Here is an 18,209-nt window from a genome sequence, read left to right as displayed (position 1 = left end):
GTGGCTGAAAAATGGCCATAAGCCCTCCTGTGTAATGTGCTGCTGGGGTGCTGGAAAGAGCAGAGAGCAGTGACACTGGGGGGCTCACCTGGGCCTAGTAGAGCCTGGCCTCCACCCTCCGGGGATTCTAGATTTGCATTGGACAGTTTGGTCTGAGAGGCCAGCTTGGCCCAGGCGAGAAGATCGTCACCCTGTTTCTCTGGGTGCATTTGAGAGCAGCTTTGTGACAGGAGCTGATGATCTCCATGACAAATGAGTCCCTAAATGAATCCTCGCATCATGGAGTTGAGTGTTTTTTGTTAGCCCCCAGAGGAAGGGAGGGAAGAGAGATGGAGGCCGAGGAAGGACACAGAGAAGCACCCAGCAGGCCTCTCACCAGCACCCCTGCCTCCTTCCTGGCTGCTTTCTTTCCTCCCACCCATGTCTGCTGAGCTCCCAGTGTGTGCTGGACCCTGCGCTGGCTCATAGACCGCAGGGATGAAGCATCCACAGTCTCTGCTGCCCAGCAGACAGGAAGAGAAGCCCAGTGTGATCGGTGCTGCAACAGAGGGGAGCCCGGGAGACTGTGGGGACTCAGAGGCGGGCTCTGACCTGTCCTGGCGGGTAGGGAGTGGCAGGGAAGGCGTTCTAGGGACAGCTTGCAGGGCGAGTCCACCCAGTGGAAGACAGCACTCCTGAAAGAGGGAGAACCACTCGCACAAGCAGAGGATGGAAGCAAAGCTTTGGGGACTAGAGCTCGGGAGGCAGGGGTGCAGGGTGGTGGAGACCACAGCTGGAGGGATCAGCAGGAGCTAGAGCCCAAATGGCCTCGAGTCCCAAGCTGGGAGCTCAGACACTCTTCAGAGGCCCCAGGGAGCCAGGACAGGGTTTTTCCAGGAAAGGATGGCAGGGCTAACTGGAGGAGAGTGGATTGAAGAGGATGGACCCGGGGGGCAGGGGGTTGGTGGGAGGGCCCCCTGATTACTCGTGTTGCTTTCTTCACTCTCTCGGAGAGTGCATCTTGAGGGCCTGCTCGTCTCTCACCGCGCATCAGCTGGTCAGCCCCTCCTGGGGCTGGGCACTGGCTCAGGAGCGAGCTGCAAAGCGCAGGCCCGCACTCCACAAAGCTTCCTTTGTGATGAACCCGGGCCGCGGGGGCGTGGTGCTCTGCTGCCCTCTAGCGAGGGCTGGGGATGCGCCCTGGGGGCCCAGCCGGCTGCTAAGGTCCCTGCAGGCCTTCCATCTGTCCTGTCCTCAATCGCGTCAGGGGAAGCGGAGACTCACTGCTCCTGAGGAAGGGGTGCAGTCTGCAGACAAAAACAGGGTGAAGAGGAGAGGGGGTACACAGAGGAACTCAGCTCTAGCTGTGGGAACAGGGAGCACCGTGGTCAATGGGGGTGCCGCTGGCTGGGAGCCCTGCTTAGTAGCTTTAGTTTCCTGGAATGAGTAAGCCCAGACTCCGAAGTATGGAAGCGTGGTAATAGTGATGATGGTGGTGGTCACGGTAGAGATTTTGATGATAGTGGTGACGGTGGTTGCAGTGACTAAATGACTATGGCACCTGCTGGTTACGTAGGTATTGGTGGTGATGGTTGAGTTTTGGTGATGGTGGTGATGGGGTTATGGTGATAGTGGTGGTAACGATGAGGATGATGGAAGTAGAAATAGTGGTGGTGGTGATGAAGGAGGTGGCTAAACAGCTACTGTGAACAGTCTCATGTATGTCTTTTTTCTTTTTTTAGACTGGATCTCACTCTGTTGCCTAGGCTGGAAAGCAGTGGTACCACCTTGGCTCACGGCAGCCTCAACGTCTGGGCTCAAGTGGTCCTCCCACTTCAGCCTCCTCACCCGGCTAATTTTTGTAATTTATATAGAGATGGGGTTTCACCATGTTGCCCAGGCTGGTCTTGAACTCCTGGCTCAAGCGATCCTCCTGCCTCAGCCTCCCAAAGTGGGGGGATTACAGGTGAGAAGCACCATGGCCAGTCTCATATATGTCTTTTGTTGGATATTTGAACTCATTTCTCTTAGGCAGAGACCTAAGTGGAATTGCTAGATCATGGGATAGGGATATGTTTAGCTTTAGTAGATATTGCAAAATTGTTTTCTGAAAATGGTTCACAAACAGTACTGCCTGTCTTTTTAATTGTATTCATTCTGGTATGTGTGTAATTGTATCTCACTATGGTTTTCATTTAATTTCCCTGGTGACTAATTATGTTGGGCAATTTTCATATGTTTATTAAATATTTGGATATCGTATTTTGCAAAATCCCAGTTCAAATCTTTTGGTCAGCTTTAAGTTGAGTTGTTAGTCTTTTTCTTACTGGCTTGTAGAAGCTCTGTATATATTCTGGATAGAAGTCCTTTGTCAGATATATGTATTGCAAATAACTTTTCCCAGTCTGTGGTTTGCTTTTTTACCTCTTAAATGCAATCTTCTGGTGAACAGTTTTTCATTGCAATGTAGTTCAATACATCAATAGTTTTTATGGTTAATACTTTTTTGTGACTTGTTTAGGAAACTTTTGTCTACTCTCAATGTCTGGAAGATATTATCTAGATTTTCTTCTACATTTAGATCCATCATTAATTTTAAATTAATATTGTGAATGATGTAAAGTATGAAATCAAGGATTTTTTTTCTTTCCCTAAATGGATATCCAATTAATCCAGCCCAATTTATTGAAAAGAACAATATTCTCACAACTGAGGGCAGCGCTTCCTTTGTCATAAATCAGGTGATGCATATGGATGGATGTGTTGCTGGAGGCTGTTCTGTTCCATTTGCCGGTCTTTGCACCAATACCACACTGTCTTGATGACTGTAGCTTTACATTAAGTCTTGGTATCTGGTAGTGTAAGTCCTCCAACTTTGCTCTTCTCCATTATTATCTTGGCTGTTGTAGTCTTCTGCATTTTCATATAAATTTTAGAAACAGCTTGTCAATTTTCATTTTTAAAAGTCCCTGCTGGGATATTGATTGGGACTGCATTGAATCTACGTATGTCAGTTGCAGAAAAGTAACATCTTCACAATACTCTATCTTCTAATTCATAAACATAGTAATTATCTCTTTTTACTCAGGTCTTCCTAAGTAACAGCAATGTTTTGCTATTTTCAACATTTTATTTCAATGCCTTTTATTAAATTTATTTCGAAGACATGGTGTTTTTTGATGCTGCTCTAAATGTTAAAATTTTAATTTCCAATTGTGTATTTTATATGTAATTAGCAAGTAATATATAATATATGCATATTGACATTGTATCAGAGGCTTTGGAGATTCTTAAGAATTTTCTATATACATATACATCTGTGTATGTATGTATACTGTGAAAAATGACAGTCTTATTAACTTAATTCTTTCTTTCTAGTTTCTACATACATTGCTGCCTACATACTAGGATGATGGTAAGAGAAGAGGAAGTTATTTTTATTATTAAATATGATGTTACCTGTAAGCTTTTTTTGGTAAAGAACCTTTATTCAATTAAGAAATTTCCATCGTATTTCTAGTTTGTTGAAAGCTTTTATTTTTATCATGAGCAAATGTTAAATTTTACCAAATGTCTTTTCTGTATTTATTGAGATGACCATTTGATTTTCTCCTTTATTCTATCAATGTGTTGAATTACACTGATTGACTTTCAAATGTTCAAGCAACTTTTGAGTTACTGGACTAAACCCACATATATTAAGCGTTTTCTGTATTGCTGAATTTGATTGGCCAGTAATTATTTGGAATCTCAACAATTGTGCTCATGAGAGCTAATGGCCAGCAGTTTTCTTTTCTTATTATGTCATTGTAAGGATCAGATATTGGGGTTAGGCTGGCCTCATTTTTTAAAAAGTGAATTTGGAAATTCTCCCTCTGGCTCTACTGCTGACATTTTGTCTAAGATTCATTTCATTACTTCCTTAAGTGTTTGGAAGATTCCCTGGTGAAGCCATCCAGGCTAAGTGTCTCCTTTGTGGGGAGGTTTTTAATTACAAATTCAACTTGTTTAACAGATATAAAACGATTCAGATATCCTACTCTTTTCTTTTATCCATTTTAGGAAATTGAGATTTTTAAGTGATTTGTTCATGAATTCACAAACATTGTCAAGTTCAGGTTTGTTGACATAAAGTTACTCATAATATCCTCTTATTATTCTTTTAATATCTGTAGGATCTGTAGGAAAGTCCCTTTTTTCTGATATTTGTACTTGGCATTTTCTCTTTCTATTTTCTTTCTTAGTTTGTTAAGCATTTATACAAGTTACTGATCTCATCAAAGAAACAAGTTTTGGCTATTGTATGTCAGCTTGGAGTTTCATTCATTTCTGCTATTAGCTGCATAATTTATTTCCCTCTTTGTTTAGGTTTAATGTGCTATTCTTTTTCTGGTTTCCTAAGATGGAAACTTCAATGACTGATTTTTCAATTTTTTTTTCTTTTCTAATATAAGCAGAGCTTATGCATTTCTTCTCAGCATTGCTTAACTACATAGTTTACTTCCCTTATTGTTAATTTGAAAATATTTTCTAATCACCATCATGATTTATTCTTTGATCCAGAGGTCATTTAGAAGTATTTTTGTTTGATTTCCAATTATTTGGCAGTGGGGAGGGGAGCAGATTTTCTAGTTACCTTTCCCTTACTGATTCTAGGTTGATTCCTCTGTGGTCAGAGAACATACTCAATATTATTTCGATCACTCGAAATTGTTGAGGCTGGCTTTACAGCCCAACATCTATTTTGGAAAATGTTTCATGTGCATTTGAAGACAACGTGTATCCTGCAATTATTGGGTATAGTATTTTGTGTATATCATTTAGATCAAGTTAGGTAACAGTGTTGTTCAAATCTTCTATATTTTTACTGAATTTTTACCTGTTGTTCTTTAGTTACAGAGAAAGTTGGGTTAAGATTAGCATCTGTGGTGGTGAATTTGTCTATTCCTTCTGGTAGTTCAGTTATTAGAAGAATACAGTTTAAGATTATTATGTCTTCCTGTTGAATCACATAATATAATAAAATGCTTCTCACTGTCTCTATTGATGCTTCTTGCATTAGAGTCCATTTTGTTTGATGTTAATGTGGCTGTACTGCTTTCTTTTGGTTAGGGCTGGTGTGATATAAATTTCTATTCTTTCATTTTCAATTATTTCTTTTCTTAAATTTGAAGTTGCTTTCAGTCTTTTCAATATAGAAACATTTTGTTTCTTGTATCCAGTCTGACAATGTTTGTCTTTTATTTGAAGTGTCCAGCCCACGTACAATTAATATACTTGCTGATATAATTTGGTTTAATTGTATCTTGTTATTTGTTTCTTATTTGTTCCATTTATTTTCTTTCTTTCTTTCTTTCTTTCTTTCTTTCTTTCTTTCTTTCTTTCTTTCTTTCTTTCTTTTCTTCCTTCTTTTCTTCCTTTCTCTCTTTCTTTTGAGACGGAGTCTCACTCTGTCACCCAGGCTGGAGTGCAGTGGCATGATCTCCGTTCACTGCAAGCTCCACCTCCTGGGTTCATGCCATTCTCCTGCCTCAGCCTCCCGAGTACCTGGGACTACAGGTGCCCACCACCATGCCCAGCTAATTTTTTGTATGTTTAGTAGAGATGGGGTTTCACCATGTTAGACAGGATGGTCTCGATCTCCTGACCTCATGATCCGCCTGCCTTGGCCTCCCAAAGTGCTGTGATTACAGGCATGAGCCACTGCACCCGGCCTCTCTCTTTCTTTCCTTCTTTCTCTTTCTCTTTCTTTCTTTCTTTCTTTCTTTCTTTCTTTCTTTCTTTCTTTCTTTCTTTTTTCTTTCTTTCTCTCTCTCTCTCTGTCTCTCTCTCTTTCTTTCTTTCTGAGATGGGGTCTTACTCTGTTGCTCAGGCTGGAGTGCATCGGCACAATCATGGCTCACTGCAGCCTTGACCTGGGCTCAGGCGATCCTCCCACCTCAGCCTCCCAAGTAGCTGGGACTACAGGCCTGGGCTACCATACTCAGCTAATTTTTGTATTTTTTGTAGAGATAGCTTTTTTCCATGTTGCCCAGGCTGGTCTTGAACTCCTGGGCTCAAGCAATCCACTTGTCTCAGCCTCCCAAAATGCTAGGATTACAGGTGTGAGATACTGCACCTGACATATTTGTGACTTTATATCTCATTTTTTGTCTTCTTTTGAATCAATCAAGTAGTTTTAATTCATTTTTCTCTATTAGCTTCTTAGTTTTAACTCTTGTTTTTATAGTAGTTACCTTAAAGATGTCACTATACATCCCTGAACTACTACAGTCTACCCTAAATTAGTAATTTTATCGCTTCCCAAACAATTGAAGAACCAATGCTACAATTCTATGGTTTAACTCCATTCACTCCACTTATCCTTTATTCTAGTGTAATGTCTGTTTGCTTCTATATATATTATAATGGTAGCAAAAAGTTAGTGTTACTTTCTTTTAAACAGTCAAAATGATTCTTTTTTTTGAGATGAAGTCTCGCTCTGTCACCCGGACTGGAGTACAGTGGCATGATTTCGGCCCACAGCAACCTCCACCACCTGGGTTCAAGCAATTCTCCTGCCTCAGCCTCCCGAGTAGCTGGGATTACAGGCGCCCACCACCATGCCCGGCAATTTTTGTATTTTTAGTAGAGACAGGGTTTCACCATGTTGGCCAGACTGATCTCGAACTCCTGACCCCAGGTGATCCACCCGCCTCAGCCTCCCAAAGTGCTGCGATTACAGGCATGAGCCACCGTGCCTGGCCTCAAAATGATTTTATATACATCCTATATTTATTCTTTCTGGTGCTCTTTATTTTTTCCTTGAGTTCTATCTCATTCAACATATAAAAAGTTTCCTTTATATATATTTCTTGTAGTGATGATCAACTGGAGGTGAATTTCTCAGCTTCTGTTTGTTCAAAAATGTCTATTTTACCTACATTTGTGAAGGATACTTTTGCTAGGCATATAATTCCAGGTTGAGTTTTGTTTTTTCATCTCAGCATTTTAAAGATGCACTGTCTATTGTCTGTTGGCGTCCATAGTTTCTATTCAAAAGTAGTTGTCAGTCTTCTTATTGCTACTTTGAAGGCTATGGTTTTTTCCCTAGGGCTGCTTTTATGGCTTCTTCTTTGTCTTTGGTTTTCAGCAGCTTAAGATGTGCTAGATATTTCTTTATATTTAACCTTTAAAGTGGGCTACAAGGTTGCACATAATTAGGCTCCTATTAACTTTATAATCTTTTTTTTTTTTTGAGATGGAGTCTTGCTTTCTCACCCAGGCTGGCTGGAGTGCAGTGGTGCCATCTTGGCTCACTGCAACCTCTGCCTCCCAGGTTCAAGTGATTCTTCTGACTCAGCCTCCCAAGTAGCTGGGATTACAGGTGCTCACCACTATGCCCAGCAAACTTTTGTACTTTTAGTAAAGATGGGGTTTCACCATGTTGGCCAGGCTGGTCTCAAATTCTTGACCTCAGGTGATTTGCCCACCTTGGCCTCCCAAAGTGTTGGGATTATAGGCGTGAGCCACCACACCCAGCCACCTTTATGATCTTTTGTCTCCCACTCTTCCCTTGCTAACTGTGTTCCAACCACCCTGGCCTTCTTCCATTCCTTGAACACACACTGGTCATACTCCACCTCAGGACCTTTGCATTGGATATTTCTTCTGCCTAGGATAATCTTCCCCCAAATATTTGCATGACTAACTCACATTCCTCCTTGAAATCTTTCCTCAAAAGTCACCTTCTCAATGAGATACTCCATGACTATACTATATAAACAACAACCTGTTCACCATCGCCAACACTGACTGATACTATTTCCATAGCACTTTCCAGCTTTTAACATGCTATGTAAGTTATTTATATGCTTATTTTTATTATCTGCCTTTCCCATCTCACTAGAGGGTAAGCGCCACAAGGGCAAGAATTTTTATATGTTTTGTTCACTAATGTATGAATCTCAAGTGCCTAAAAACCTGCCTGACACCTAGAGGAGGCTTAATAAAAACTTGCTCATGACTGTTCAATTTAAGGGTAGCAGATGTTTGCACTCACTGTTAGAGAACAGAACTAGGACTTTGCTCCTGCATTTGTGATTCAAAGGACATCAAATCATGTACACATTCTGACCCAGGTTGGGAAGCCTGGTACACAAGCCCCCACTGACCAGCATGCAACATATCCCCTGTTTCTGAACTTTTATCAAAATCCCTTCAAGGCTGGGCATGGTGGCTCGTGCCTGTAATCCTAGCACTTTGGGAGGTTGAGGTGGGTGGATCACCTGAGGTCAAGAGTTTGAGACCAGCCTGGCCAACATGGTGAAACCCCGTCTTTACTAAAAGTACAAAAGTTAGCTGGGCGTAGTGGTGAGCACCTGTAATCCCAGCTACTTGGGAGGCTGAGGCAGGAGAATCACTTGAACCTAGAAGGTGGAGGTTGCAGTGAGCCAGGGTTGCAACATTGCATTCCAGCCTGGGTGATGAGAGAGAAACTGCATCTCAAAAAAAAAAATCCCTTCAGCGTGGCTTATCTCAGTCCAGCCTGAGGAGGGACAGCAATCTGACTAAACCAATGCACACTAAGATGCTAGTGACTGATAGTCTTTAACACTTTCAACGGCCTTTAAAGGAGTACCTTGTTCATTTATTGGATTTACTCCTGACAAAAGCAACTTGCCATAGCAAACAGCATCAGGATGTACAGCTCATAGTTCTGGGTTTAAACTCTCAGTTCTGCCATTTGTTGCTTTCTCCTTAGATAACCTCCCCTGCCTTTCGCTGTTTTGTTAATTTTTTTTTTCCTCTGAAAAACAGGGATAGTAATTTTTGTCTTATCCACCTCAAGGACTCAAAAAATAGATTAAGGAACTTTGGAGATGAAAGGGAACTTAGAGATCATCCAGGAATTTTTATTTTTGTTTTTAGGTAATTCTTTACAACTTTCACTTTGAATGACACTGTCTCATCGAAATCTCAGAACAACCATTTCAAATAGGAGAGAAGTCATTAATCTGTTTTTACAGGAAGGAAACAAGTTAAGAGAGGCCAAGACTCTGTGGCAAGTTAGCGGCAGAGCAGGGGAGCAGTGGTTCTCAGTTCTACAGAACTTTCCTGTGGCCCCTGCTAGAGGGTCCTATAACCAAAAGGTCAACTGCCTCTTTCTTATACATCTCCATTGTCTGGGGAGCTCACTGCCATCCAAGACAGCCCATTCTCCAGCAGGGTGGCTTTGATAGTTGGCTGTCATCTGTGATGGTATAGAATGTGTTACATTGAGAAAAAGTGATTTTTAGGGCTTTCACCCTAATGTGTGTTTGGGGGCCAGAGAGTTTGCAGAAATATTCAGAGAACATACAAAGACAGCCAGAATGACAATAATAATAACAATGTCAATCTGATGGTGTCACATCCCTGTTTGTAATGGCTTCCTGGTTCCCTGAAGAGTGAGTCTAGACTCCTTGATGTGCCCGCCATAAGCTAGGTCCAGCCTCAAACTACCTCTCCATGCCACACTCATCTCCCCACCCCACCCTGGCCATCCTGACTCCTGTTTGCTTTGCCTGGAATACCCTCACCTCCTCCCCACCCCCACTGGCTCCTACAGGCCTCCGTATTCCCCTAAAGGTCCTGCACACTGCTGGGTTGTACTTATCCATCTCCCCAGCCACACTGTGAGCTGGGAAGGGTCACGGGCTGCATGGGGTTCCTCTGCCCTGGTGCGCAGCATGGAGACTGGCACAGAATAAGTGATTGCCCCATCCCTGCACATTCACAGACATCTCTGCTGTTCTCATAAGCCAGACTAGGACAGGGTTAAACAATCATGCTGGCCTAGGATTAACTTTGGCATTAGAGAGGCAGGTGCCCCAGTGTTTTACCAGATGCTTGGAAACCTGTTCTCAGGTCAGCTCAGAGACTCAATCCAGCCAGGTCGTCCTTAGAGCTGACTGAGACCTGTGACGCTTCTTGGGCCCCGAGCTGAGCTGCTGGGGGTGTGAGTGGGGGGTATGTGGAGAGGGTGGGAAAAGCTTGGTCCTGTGCAGGCTAGCTCTGTGGCCTTGGTTGAGTCCTTCCTATCTGCTTAGGTATCCCCATCTGGTCACAAAGGAGGCCGGTCTGGGAGGTCCCACGGGTCCCTCTTGTGAGGACTGGCCAAGAGCAAGGGATCCTCAGACTCCAGAACCCCCTAGCTAGGGGTCCCCTAGCTTGGGAGAGACTTTCTCCACTGCAGGGGTGAGGAAGGTAAATCTTTAACGAGCTAGCCCTGGGCAGCTGGAGTCTTTCCGGATGGATGGCTGCCTGGGATGGGGGATGGGGTGGGAATGCAAGATGTGTGTAGACAGTCCCAGTGCTGTGGAGAAGGGAGGGTATTGGGAGGGGGTAAATAAAGGAGACGCGGGCGGAGCTAACTCCGTGTGCAGAGCAGGACATGGAGGAACGCGGGTCACCCGACGGGTAAGCAGATCTTCAGAGAGGTTCGAAGAGTCCTGAACAGCCGCTAGGTGCAGGTATGATAACTCGCATTGCTGCCCACAGGGATCTCGCGCGGAGCCTGGAGCAAGGGCCAGAGGGGCCGGAAACGCCCATCCAGGTGGTACTCAGGTGGGTATAAGTTGGCTAGGAGGCACCTGGGCGAGGCAGGGATCGATGAAGACATCAGGATGTACCATCTGCCCTTCTGTCGGACCCCAGGGTACGTCCCATGAGCGCGGCCGAGCTGCGTCGAGGGCAGCAGAGCGTGCTGCACTGCTCAGGGACCCGGACTCTGCAGGTGAGGAACCCATCTCTCTGTCTCCCCAATAAAAAATCCCAGGGACGCCAGGTCCCTTCCCCCAGGCAACTTTGCCCTAGGCCCCGCCCTCCCCCGGAGTGGTCCTCTCCCAGGTGCCCCACCCTCCCCAGAGTGCCCCTCCCTTCCAGGATGCCCAGCCCTCCGCCAGGGTGCGCCGCGCCAACCCCTCCGAGTGCCCCGCCCCTTATGGGTGCCCGCCCACCCAAGGTGCCCGCCCCCCAGAATGCCCCGCCCCTCCAGGGTGTCCCACCCTCCCCAGAATGCCCCGAACCTACTGAGTGTCCCCCCTCACCCCCAACCCAGGGTGCCCGCCCACCGAGTGCCTCACCGAGCGCCCTACCCTCCTCCAGGGTGCCCCGCCCTCCTCCAGGGTGCCCCGCCCTCCTCCAGAGTGCCCCGCCCCTGCAGGGTGCCCCGCCCTCCTCCAGAGTGCCCCGCTCCTCCGCCCCACCCGCGCCAGGTGAGCCCTCCAGGTGGGGGTCCCGAAGTGGCGTTCCGTTTCGGTGCGGTGCTAGACGCGGCGCGCACGCAGGAGGACGTGTTCCGGGCGTGCGGCGTGCGGCGCCTGGGGGAGCTGGCGCTGCGCGGGTGAGTGAAGCTTCGCCTGCGCTCCGCGCCCGGCCTGACGGGGCCCCGAAGCACCCCCAGCCCCTACCCCGGGTAGCCGCCCGACTCCAGCCACGCCCTTGCCGCCCGCAGCTTCTCCTGCACTGTCTTCACCTTTGGCCAGACGGGCTCCGGGAAGACCTACACCCTGACTGGACCTCCTCCCCAGGTGGGCGAGCGCCGGCGGAGCCCCCGCGGGGCGGGGCTGGGCTGGGTGGGCTGGAAGCCCTGGGGAGCCGCAGGCGGCGCAGACTCCCAGAGGGAAGGGGCAGGGACGATGCAGCCTGACCCATTTGTTTGCAGACGAGGACGCTTAGGACCAAAGAGAAGGGACTTGCCCAATTTGGAGCATTTAGGCTTCAACTTTGGCCCCTTCCTAGCTCTCAGTTTTCTCATCTGTAAAATGGAAGTGACAGTGCCGACTGTGAATTAAATGAGCCATTGTTTGGGAACTTGGCACGTTTCCCGGCGCACGATATCATACATGCGCTACAGAGGGTAGTTATTACTGTGGAGATGACGATGGCTCAGCTGGTTTTTCCCCCAGGGGGAGGGGGTGCCCGTACCCCCCAGCCTGGCTGGCATCATGCAGAGGACCTTCGCCTGGCTGTTAGACCGCGTGCAGCACCTGGGTGCCCCTGTCACCCTTCGCGCCTCTTATCTGGAGATCTACAATGAGCAGGTGAGGGAATGCGAGGAATGGAAAGACAGCCCATGAGGAAACGGAGCGCTTCTTTCCAGGGAGCCTGGATCAAAGGGCAGAAGGGGCAGTGGGGACTGTTGTCAGTAAGATCTGGGGGTGGGTGGACTCAGATCCCCTTCCCTCACCCTCCTCCCTCCCCTCCCAGGTTCGGGACTTGCTGAGCCTGGGATCTCCTCGGCCCCTCCCTGTTCGCTGGAACAAGACTCGGGGCTTCTATGTGGAGCAGCTGCGGGTGGTGGAATTTGGGAGTCTGGAGGCCCTGATGGAACTTTTGCAAACGGGTGTGTGCTGACAGCGGGGAGTTTTGTGGGTAGGGGTGCCCATTCCTCAATTGTTCATTGAGTGTGGACTTGGGGCCTAGACTGCAGCTGCAGCTTCAGAAATGACTCCTGGGGGAGGTGGGGAAGGACCAGTAAACTACAATTCAAAGGCGCGGCCCAAGGGTACCCCCTCCCCCCACTGCCAACAAGGCCTGCTAATTCTGCCTTCCAAACTCCTTTCACACCCTCTCCTCTCTAGCCCAGGGTCTCGGCCTCAGCCAGGTCTCATTCTTGCTCCCTGGTGGTCTCTGCACCTCAAGGCTCTCCCCTGCCCATCCATTCTCCTCTATGCTGCAAACCCCATCTCTCTTTGCCTCCAGACCCTCCACCCTTCCAGGGCCCTGAGGATCAAGGTCATACCTCTTAGCCTAGCCTAAAGGCCCTTTCAGCCTCATTCTTTTTTTAAAATCAAGTATTTATTGGGCACCCCTCCTTTGGCAGGCACTGGAGACGCTGACTGTGGATTCTGGCCCCAGCACTGTGCCACACCTCTCAGCTGATCTCACTGCCTCAGTTTCTCCCCCCCTTTCACGAAGCAGTGGGAGAGATGTTTATAAAATGCAAATCTGACTGTCATTCTTCTGCTCAGTTTTCTGTATCCTCCATCCACCCATCTCTGCTAGAGCAGGACCCAACATCCCATCGTTCCCTGAACAACACCCACTTTGTTGCCTCCCTGCCTTTGCATGAGGCTGGCCCCTCCGCCAGGATTCCTTTCCTCCTTTTTCTTCATTGATGATGACCTGTTCTTCCTACCATGTCCAGCTCCTGAAGTTTTTCCCTTCCAGGTCTCAGCCGTCGAAGGAGCTCAGCCCACACCCTGAACCAGGCCTCCAGCCGAAGCCATGCCCTGCTCACCCTTTACATCAGCCGTCAAACTGTGAGTGCTCCAGCCTGGGAAGGTGCTTACCCAGGGCCACCCAGCAAGGGTCTGTGTCTGGACATATAAACCAACTTGGGTGTGCATGGGGGGTAATAGTGGAAACCCTTGGTCCCATAACCTTGTGGTTTTGATGGGGACAGTCCCTCCCAAGTCCCCATGAAGCTCTGATCCCTCAGGCCCAGCAGATGCCTTCTGTGGACCCTGGGGAGCCCCCTGTTGGTGGGAAGCTGTGCTTTGTGGACCTGGCAGGCAGCGAGAAGGTAGCAGCCACGGGATCCCGTGGGGAGCTGATGCTTGAGGCTAACAGCATCAACCGAAGCCTGCTGGCCCTGGGTGAGACCTGGGGGCCACCGGTGTGATTTCCTGTCTCTCCTCTGTGCCTGGCTCACAGCTCTCCACAGCGGGGGATACCAGAGGAGTTGTAGTAAATAGAAGAGGGTTAAAGAGCTGCAATCCAGGAACCAGAGGCCCCATTCTGGCCCCAGCTCTGTTGTCAACTTCTCCCTCCATAAAACACTGCTTATGAATCTATAAACTCTAAGGGTGTATAAAGTTCCATGCTAATTTGGGAAATAGAACCACTCAACTGCAGAAGATGAACCCTCAGAGACATTTGGCATGTCCCTTGTGCAGTTGGGAAGACTGAGGCCCAGTAAGGGGAAGGGACTTGAGCTTTCTCCCCGACCCCACCCCAGGGTATCAGACCTAGAGATCCTCAGGGGCTGGGCCCTCAGTATTCCTCTGTGGCATGCATGCGAGATGCCCGCGAAACTCCTTTGTGTACAATCCATTTGTTAGAGGTTTCCTGCTGAGTGCCTGAGTACCAGGCACTTTGCTGGGCATTGAGGGTCAGGGTATACAGGGCCTTTTCTGCCCTCGAAGAGTCCCAGTCTGGTGGTGGAGACCAATCTGACTGAGTCATGAGATCATGTGGAAAGATGGGTTTTTAGGGCAACACAGGCCTGGCTGGAGAGCCCAGCTCTGCAGCGTCCCAGCCTGATGGCCCTGGGCAAGCGATGTAACCTTCCTAACTCTTTCTCTCCCTCCCCAGGTCACTGCATCTCCCTGCTGCTGGACCCACAGCGGAAGCAGAGCCACATCCCCTTCCGGGATAGCAAGCTCACCAAGTTGCTGGCAGACTCACTGGGAGGGCGTGGGGTCACCCTCATGGTACTTAAGCGGGGCCTGGCAGGGAAGGTTGGGTCTTGAGGAAGGGGCCCCTGGAGAGGAGCGCTCAGGGGGAGTGCACTCCCCAGGTGGCCTGCGTGTCCCCCTCAGCCCAGTGCCTTCCTGAGACTCTCAGCACCCTGCGATATGCAAGCCGAGCTCAGCGGGTCACCACCCGGCCACAGGCCCGCAAGGTGAGTATAGGCAGGCACAAGCTGAGGGACAGGCCTGGAGATGCTGGGGGATCAGGCAGGAGTTGGAGCCTGAGTCCCTTGATTGAAGTCTTGGACTGGGTCACAGTTGGGATTAGGGTTGGAATCCTAGAACTGGTGTCATGGTTGTATAGGGTGGGGTCAGGGTCCCAGCCAGGGTCATGCCAGGTTTAGGGCAGGTCTAGGATTGGAGTTTGAGTTGGGATATGATTCAGGGTCTAGCTCAGTTGGTATCATGGTTAAGTGGGAGTTGATTTGGGGCCTAATATGGGGCCTCATTTGGAATCATTATCTGGCCCAAGCTTTGGACAGAACTGAGTTTGGGATTGGACTCAGAGCTGAGTCCAGCTCAGAGTGGGGCCCTCCAGGACAGTGCAGTTAGGGCAAGGTGCCCCCTCCAGGCAGATACAGCCTTGTGCCAAGATGCAAGGCTGACGAATGAAGCATGGGCTGGATTTTAGGCCCCAGTTACTTCCCACACCCGGAAGTTCTTGTGCAGTGCACGACTTATACAACCATGAAGGTAGCTCTGGGCCTCTCTCCCTACAGTCTCCTGTGGCAAAGCAGCCCCAGCGTTTGGAGACAGAGATGCTGCAGCTCCAGGAGGAGAACCGTCGCCTGCAGTTCCAGCTGGATCAAATGGACTGCAAGGGTATGAGCTCCCTGGAGTAAGAGTAGTATGGGGATAGGGTCTGGGGCTCCTGTGGCTCCACCACCTCCTGCTTCCCTGCAGCCTCAGGGCTCAGTGGGGCCCGGGTGGCCTGGGCCCAGCGGAACCTCTATGGGATGCTACAGGAGTTCATGCTGGAGAATGAGAGGCTCAGGTAGGGCCCAGCCCACAGCCAGAGGGATGCTGCCCCCCACCCATCACTGCTAGGCTGCTTCTGCCAAGCTGCCTCCTCTCCCCGTCCCTGGCTCCCCTATGTCCCCACCTGCTTCCTGAGCTGGTGCTATGCTGCAATGAGGAGGAGCTGACTGATGCCCCACCCCAGCCCCATTGCCTACCCCTTCCTGGCTTGTGATCTCCCCTAGGAAAGAAAAGAGCCAGCTGCAGAATAGCCGAGACCTGGCCCGGAATGAGCAGCGCATCCTGGCCCAGCAGGTCCATGCATTAGAAAGGTAAGCAGAGCCACTAGCTTGGAGCCAGGCCTCCGGACAGAGGGCAGCTGGGAAAAGGGATGGCTTAATGAAATGCTTGAGGCTGGCCTCTGGATTCAGACCAACTAGGTTCAGTTTCCACCTCTGCCACCGACTAGCTGTGTCACCTGGGGCAAGTCATTTAACTTCTCACTGCCTGGGTTTCCTCTTCTGTAAAACGGGGGTCATCGTCGTGCCTACTTTATAGGCTTGTTTTAAAGGTCAGAGAGAATGAGTTAACATGTAAAACCTTGAGAACAGGGCCCGGTACCTGGTACAGGATCCAGGAGTATTAGCTGGGAAGGGGATTTAAAAGCCAGCTTGGTGGTAGGGTTGGAGGCTGCAGGCACAGACCCTACTGTTCTTTCTAGGCGTCTGCTCTCTGCCTACTACCATCACCAGCGGGGCCCTGGCCTGACCCCTCCATGTCCCTGCTTGATGGCCCCAGCTCCCCCTTGCCACGTGAGTCTCACTGTCCAGCCTGGAGGGGTGACAAGTAGGGATGTCATGGAGTCTCTGACACACCCTTTTGCAGGCACTGCCACCCCTCTACTCCTGCCCCTGCTGCCACATCTGCCCACTGTGTCGAGTGCCCCTGGCCCACTGGGCCTGCTTGCCAAGGGAGCACCACCTGCCCCAGGTAGGAAAGGCCATGGTGGGAGTGAGGGAAGGCTGGGAGAACTGGAGACCTTGATCTAGGAGTCATCAATCCAGAGCCTCAGGGATTCCAGGGCTGCAGGCTGGATCATGGGGAGTGAATGGCTGGCTTAGGGCTCCCTCTGCCCTGGTTTGAAATAGCTGTTTGCCTCACCCTCCCTCCTCCTCACCCTGCCCTGTCAGGGCCAGGAATTCATTCTGTCATTCACTTACTCATTCACTCACATATCTACTCACTTACGGATTTACTGAATCGTACATTCACTCACTCCTTCAGTAACTCCCCAAGCTCCTTGCTTTATACCAACCTCTCTTCTGGGCTCTGAGGAGTCAGAAATAGACCAGACATGGTTCCTGCTCTCAGGAGGCTTCTAGTCTCAGGAGGGAACGGTAGAAGAACCACCTGCTGCACACAGAAGGCGACCAAGACCCCACCCCTTTATGCCATCCTGACATTCTTGGTACCTTGTGGGGTAGACATGGTGGGGTGTCATGGCTAGCACGAAGTAAGTAGGACACAGAGAGGCAGGACTGAGGTTACTCGGAGTGGACTCTGGTCTTTGCTATAGGTGTTGGACCCTGAGGCCTCAGGTGGCAGGCCCCCACCTGCCCGGCCCCCACCCTGGGCACCCCCATGCAGCCCTGGCTCTGCCAAGTGCCCAAGAGAGAGGTGGGTCCCTCCCTGGGGCACTGAGGTCAGAGGGGGGTGGTGTGGGGAACTCAAAGGCTCACCTCCCATCTCCCAACTCACCCTGGCCCAGGAGTCACAGTGATTGGACTCAGACCCGAGTCCTGGCTGAGATGTTGACGGAGGAGGAGGTGGTACCTTCTGCACCTCCTCTGCCCATGAGGCCCCCGAAGACATCACCAGGGCTCAGAGGTGAAGAAGGGAGAGAGGGAGGGGCCCCTAATGTTCTCTGTGATCTTGGGGTAGAACTCACCTTCTCCAGGCCTCAGTCTTATCTCTGAAATGGGGTGGGTGTTGAGAGGTGGCTTCTAAGATCTTTCTACTTCCCAAACTTGGAATTCTCTTTTTAGGAGCATCTGCATGCCCAGATTGTATGTTGGAGCCCATGGCGTATGGGGGTGGGGTGGGGGGAAGGGTGGAGGGTACCTACCCCCTGAGGCTTCTCCAGAGGGTGTTGGGACCCAGATGGACCCGGGTGAGGAAGGGCACAGGAGAGGGCAGGCCTCGAGTCTCACTGTTCCTTAGGTGGGGCTGGGGTTCCAAAGCTGGCCCAGAGACTGGAGGCCCTCAGAGACCAGATTGGCAGCTCCCTGCGACGTGGCCGCAGCCAGCCACCCTGCAGTGAGGGCGCACGGAGCCCAGGCCAAGTCCTCCCTCCCCGTTGAAGGCCAAGTGGGAACCCAGGAGACTGCTGTGTGACCTCAGACTGGGCTCCGCACTCTTGGGCTTCAGTCTGCCCATCTGCTGAATGGAGACAGCAGCTGCTACTCCACCTGCAGCTGGGCTAGGGGCGGGGACTGGGGGTGCTATTTAGGGGAGCAAGGGGATTCAGGAGAAACCAGGCAGCAGGGGATGAAATACATGAATAAAGAGAGGCATCAGCTCCAAGTCTGGTTGGTTCTATCCTCTGGGGTTGTCAGTCATTTCCCTGTGGGGAATTAGAGAGAGGAAGGGCTAGGACTCTTGGCACAGATTTGTGTCCCCTTCCAGTCTGGAATATCCCAAGCTCCCATCTCCTTTCTGTGTCACTATGGGTCCTGGTGCTGGTGGGGATCAGGAGGCCTGGCTTCTTGTGCCACA

The 18,209-nt window shown here is 49.8% G+C and overlaps 1 protein-coding gene across 4 annotated transcripts; it reads left to right on the top strand.

The window, feature by feature from the left end:
• The first annotated feature begins 1,188 nt into the window (after window positions 1–1,188).
• On the top strand, window positions 1,189–17,818 carry KIF12 (kinesin family member 12). 4 transcript variants are annotated; one of them, XM_058445656.1, is made up of 20 exons: window positions 1,189–1,303; window positions 1,722–1,945; window positions 3,358–3,394; window positions 10,501–10,566; window positions 10,657–10,735; window positions 11,456–11,531; window positions 11,910–12,044; window positions 12,211–12,346; window positions 13,174–13,265; window positions 13,445–13,601; window positions 14,320–14,438; window positions 14,525–14,629; window positions 15,197–15,299; window positions 15,381–15,471; window positions 15,680–15,766; window positions 16,156–16,246; window positions 16,320–16,424; window positions 17,011–17,111; window positions 17,203–17,321; window positions 17,655–17,818. In XM_058445656.1, the coding sequence occupies exons 7-20, from the start codon at window positions 11,949–11,951 to the stop codon at window positions 17,792–17,794; spliced, it is 1,542 nt and encodes a 513-aa protein (XP_058301639.1). In that variant the 5' UTR covers window positions 1,189–1,303; window positions 1,722–1,945; window positions 3,358–3,394; window positions 10,501–10,566; window positions 10,657–10,735; window positions 11,456–11,531; window positions 11,910–11,948; the 3' UTR covers window positions 17,795–17,818. The 4 variants fall into 4 exon arrangements, with proteins under 4 accessions (XP_058301639.1, XP_058301641.1, XP_058301640.1 ...); XM_058445657.1 differs by lacking the exon at window positions 1,189–1,303 and adding an exon at window positions 1,379–1,425; XM_032164753.2 differs by lacking the exons at window positions 1,189–1,303; window positions 1,722–1,945; window positions 3,358–3,394 and adding exons at window positions 10,394–10,419; window positions 11,217–11,344.
• Window positions 17,819–18,209: the final 391 nt, after the last annotated feature.

Source organism: Hylobates moloch, unplaced genomic scaffold (assembly GCF_009828535.3).
Source record: "Hylobates moloch isolate HMO894 unplaced genomic scaffold, HMol_V3 SCAFFOLD_10, whole genome shotgun sequence".
Lineage (NCBI taxonomy): Eukaryota > Metazoa > Chordata > Mammalia > Primates > Hylobatidae > Hylobates > Hylobates moloch.
This window is presented reverse-complemented; position numbering and strand designations above follow the sequence as displayed.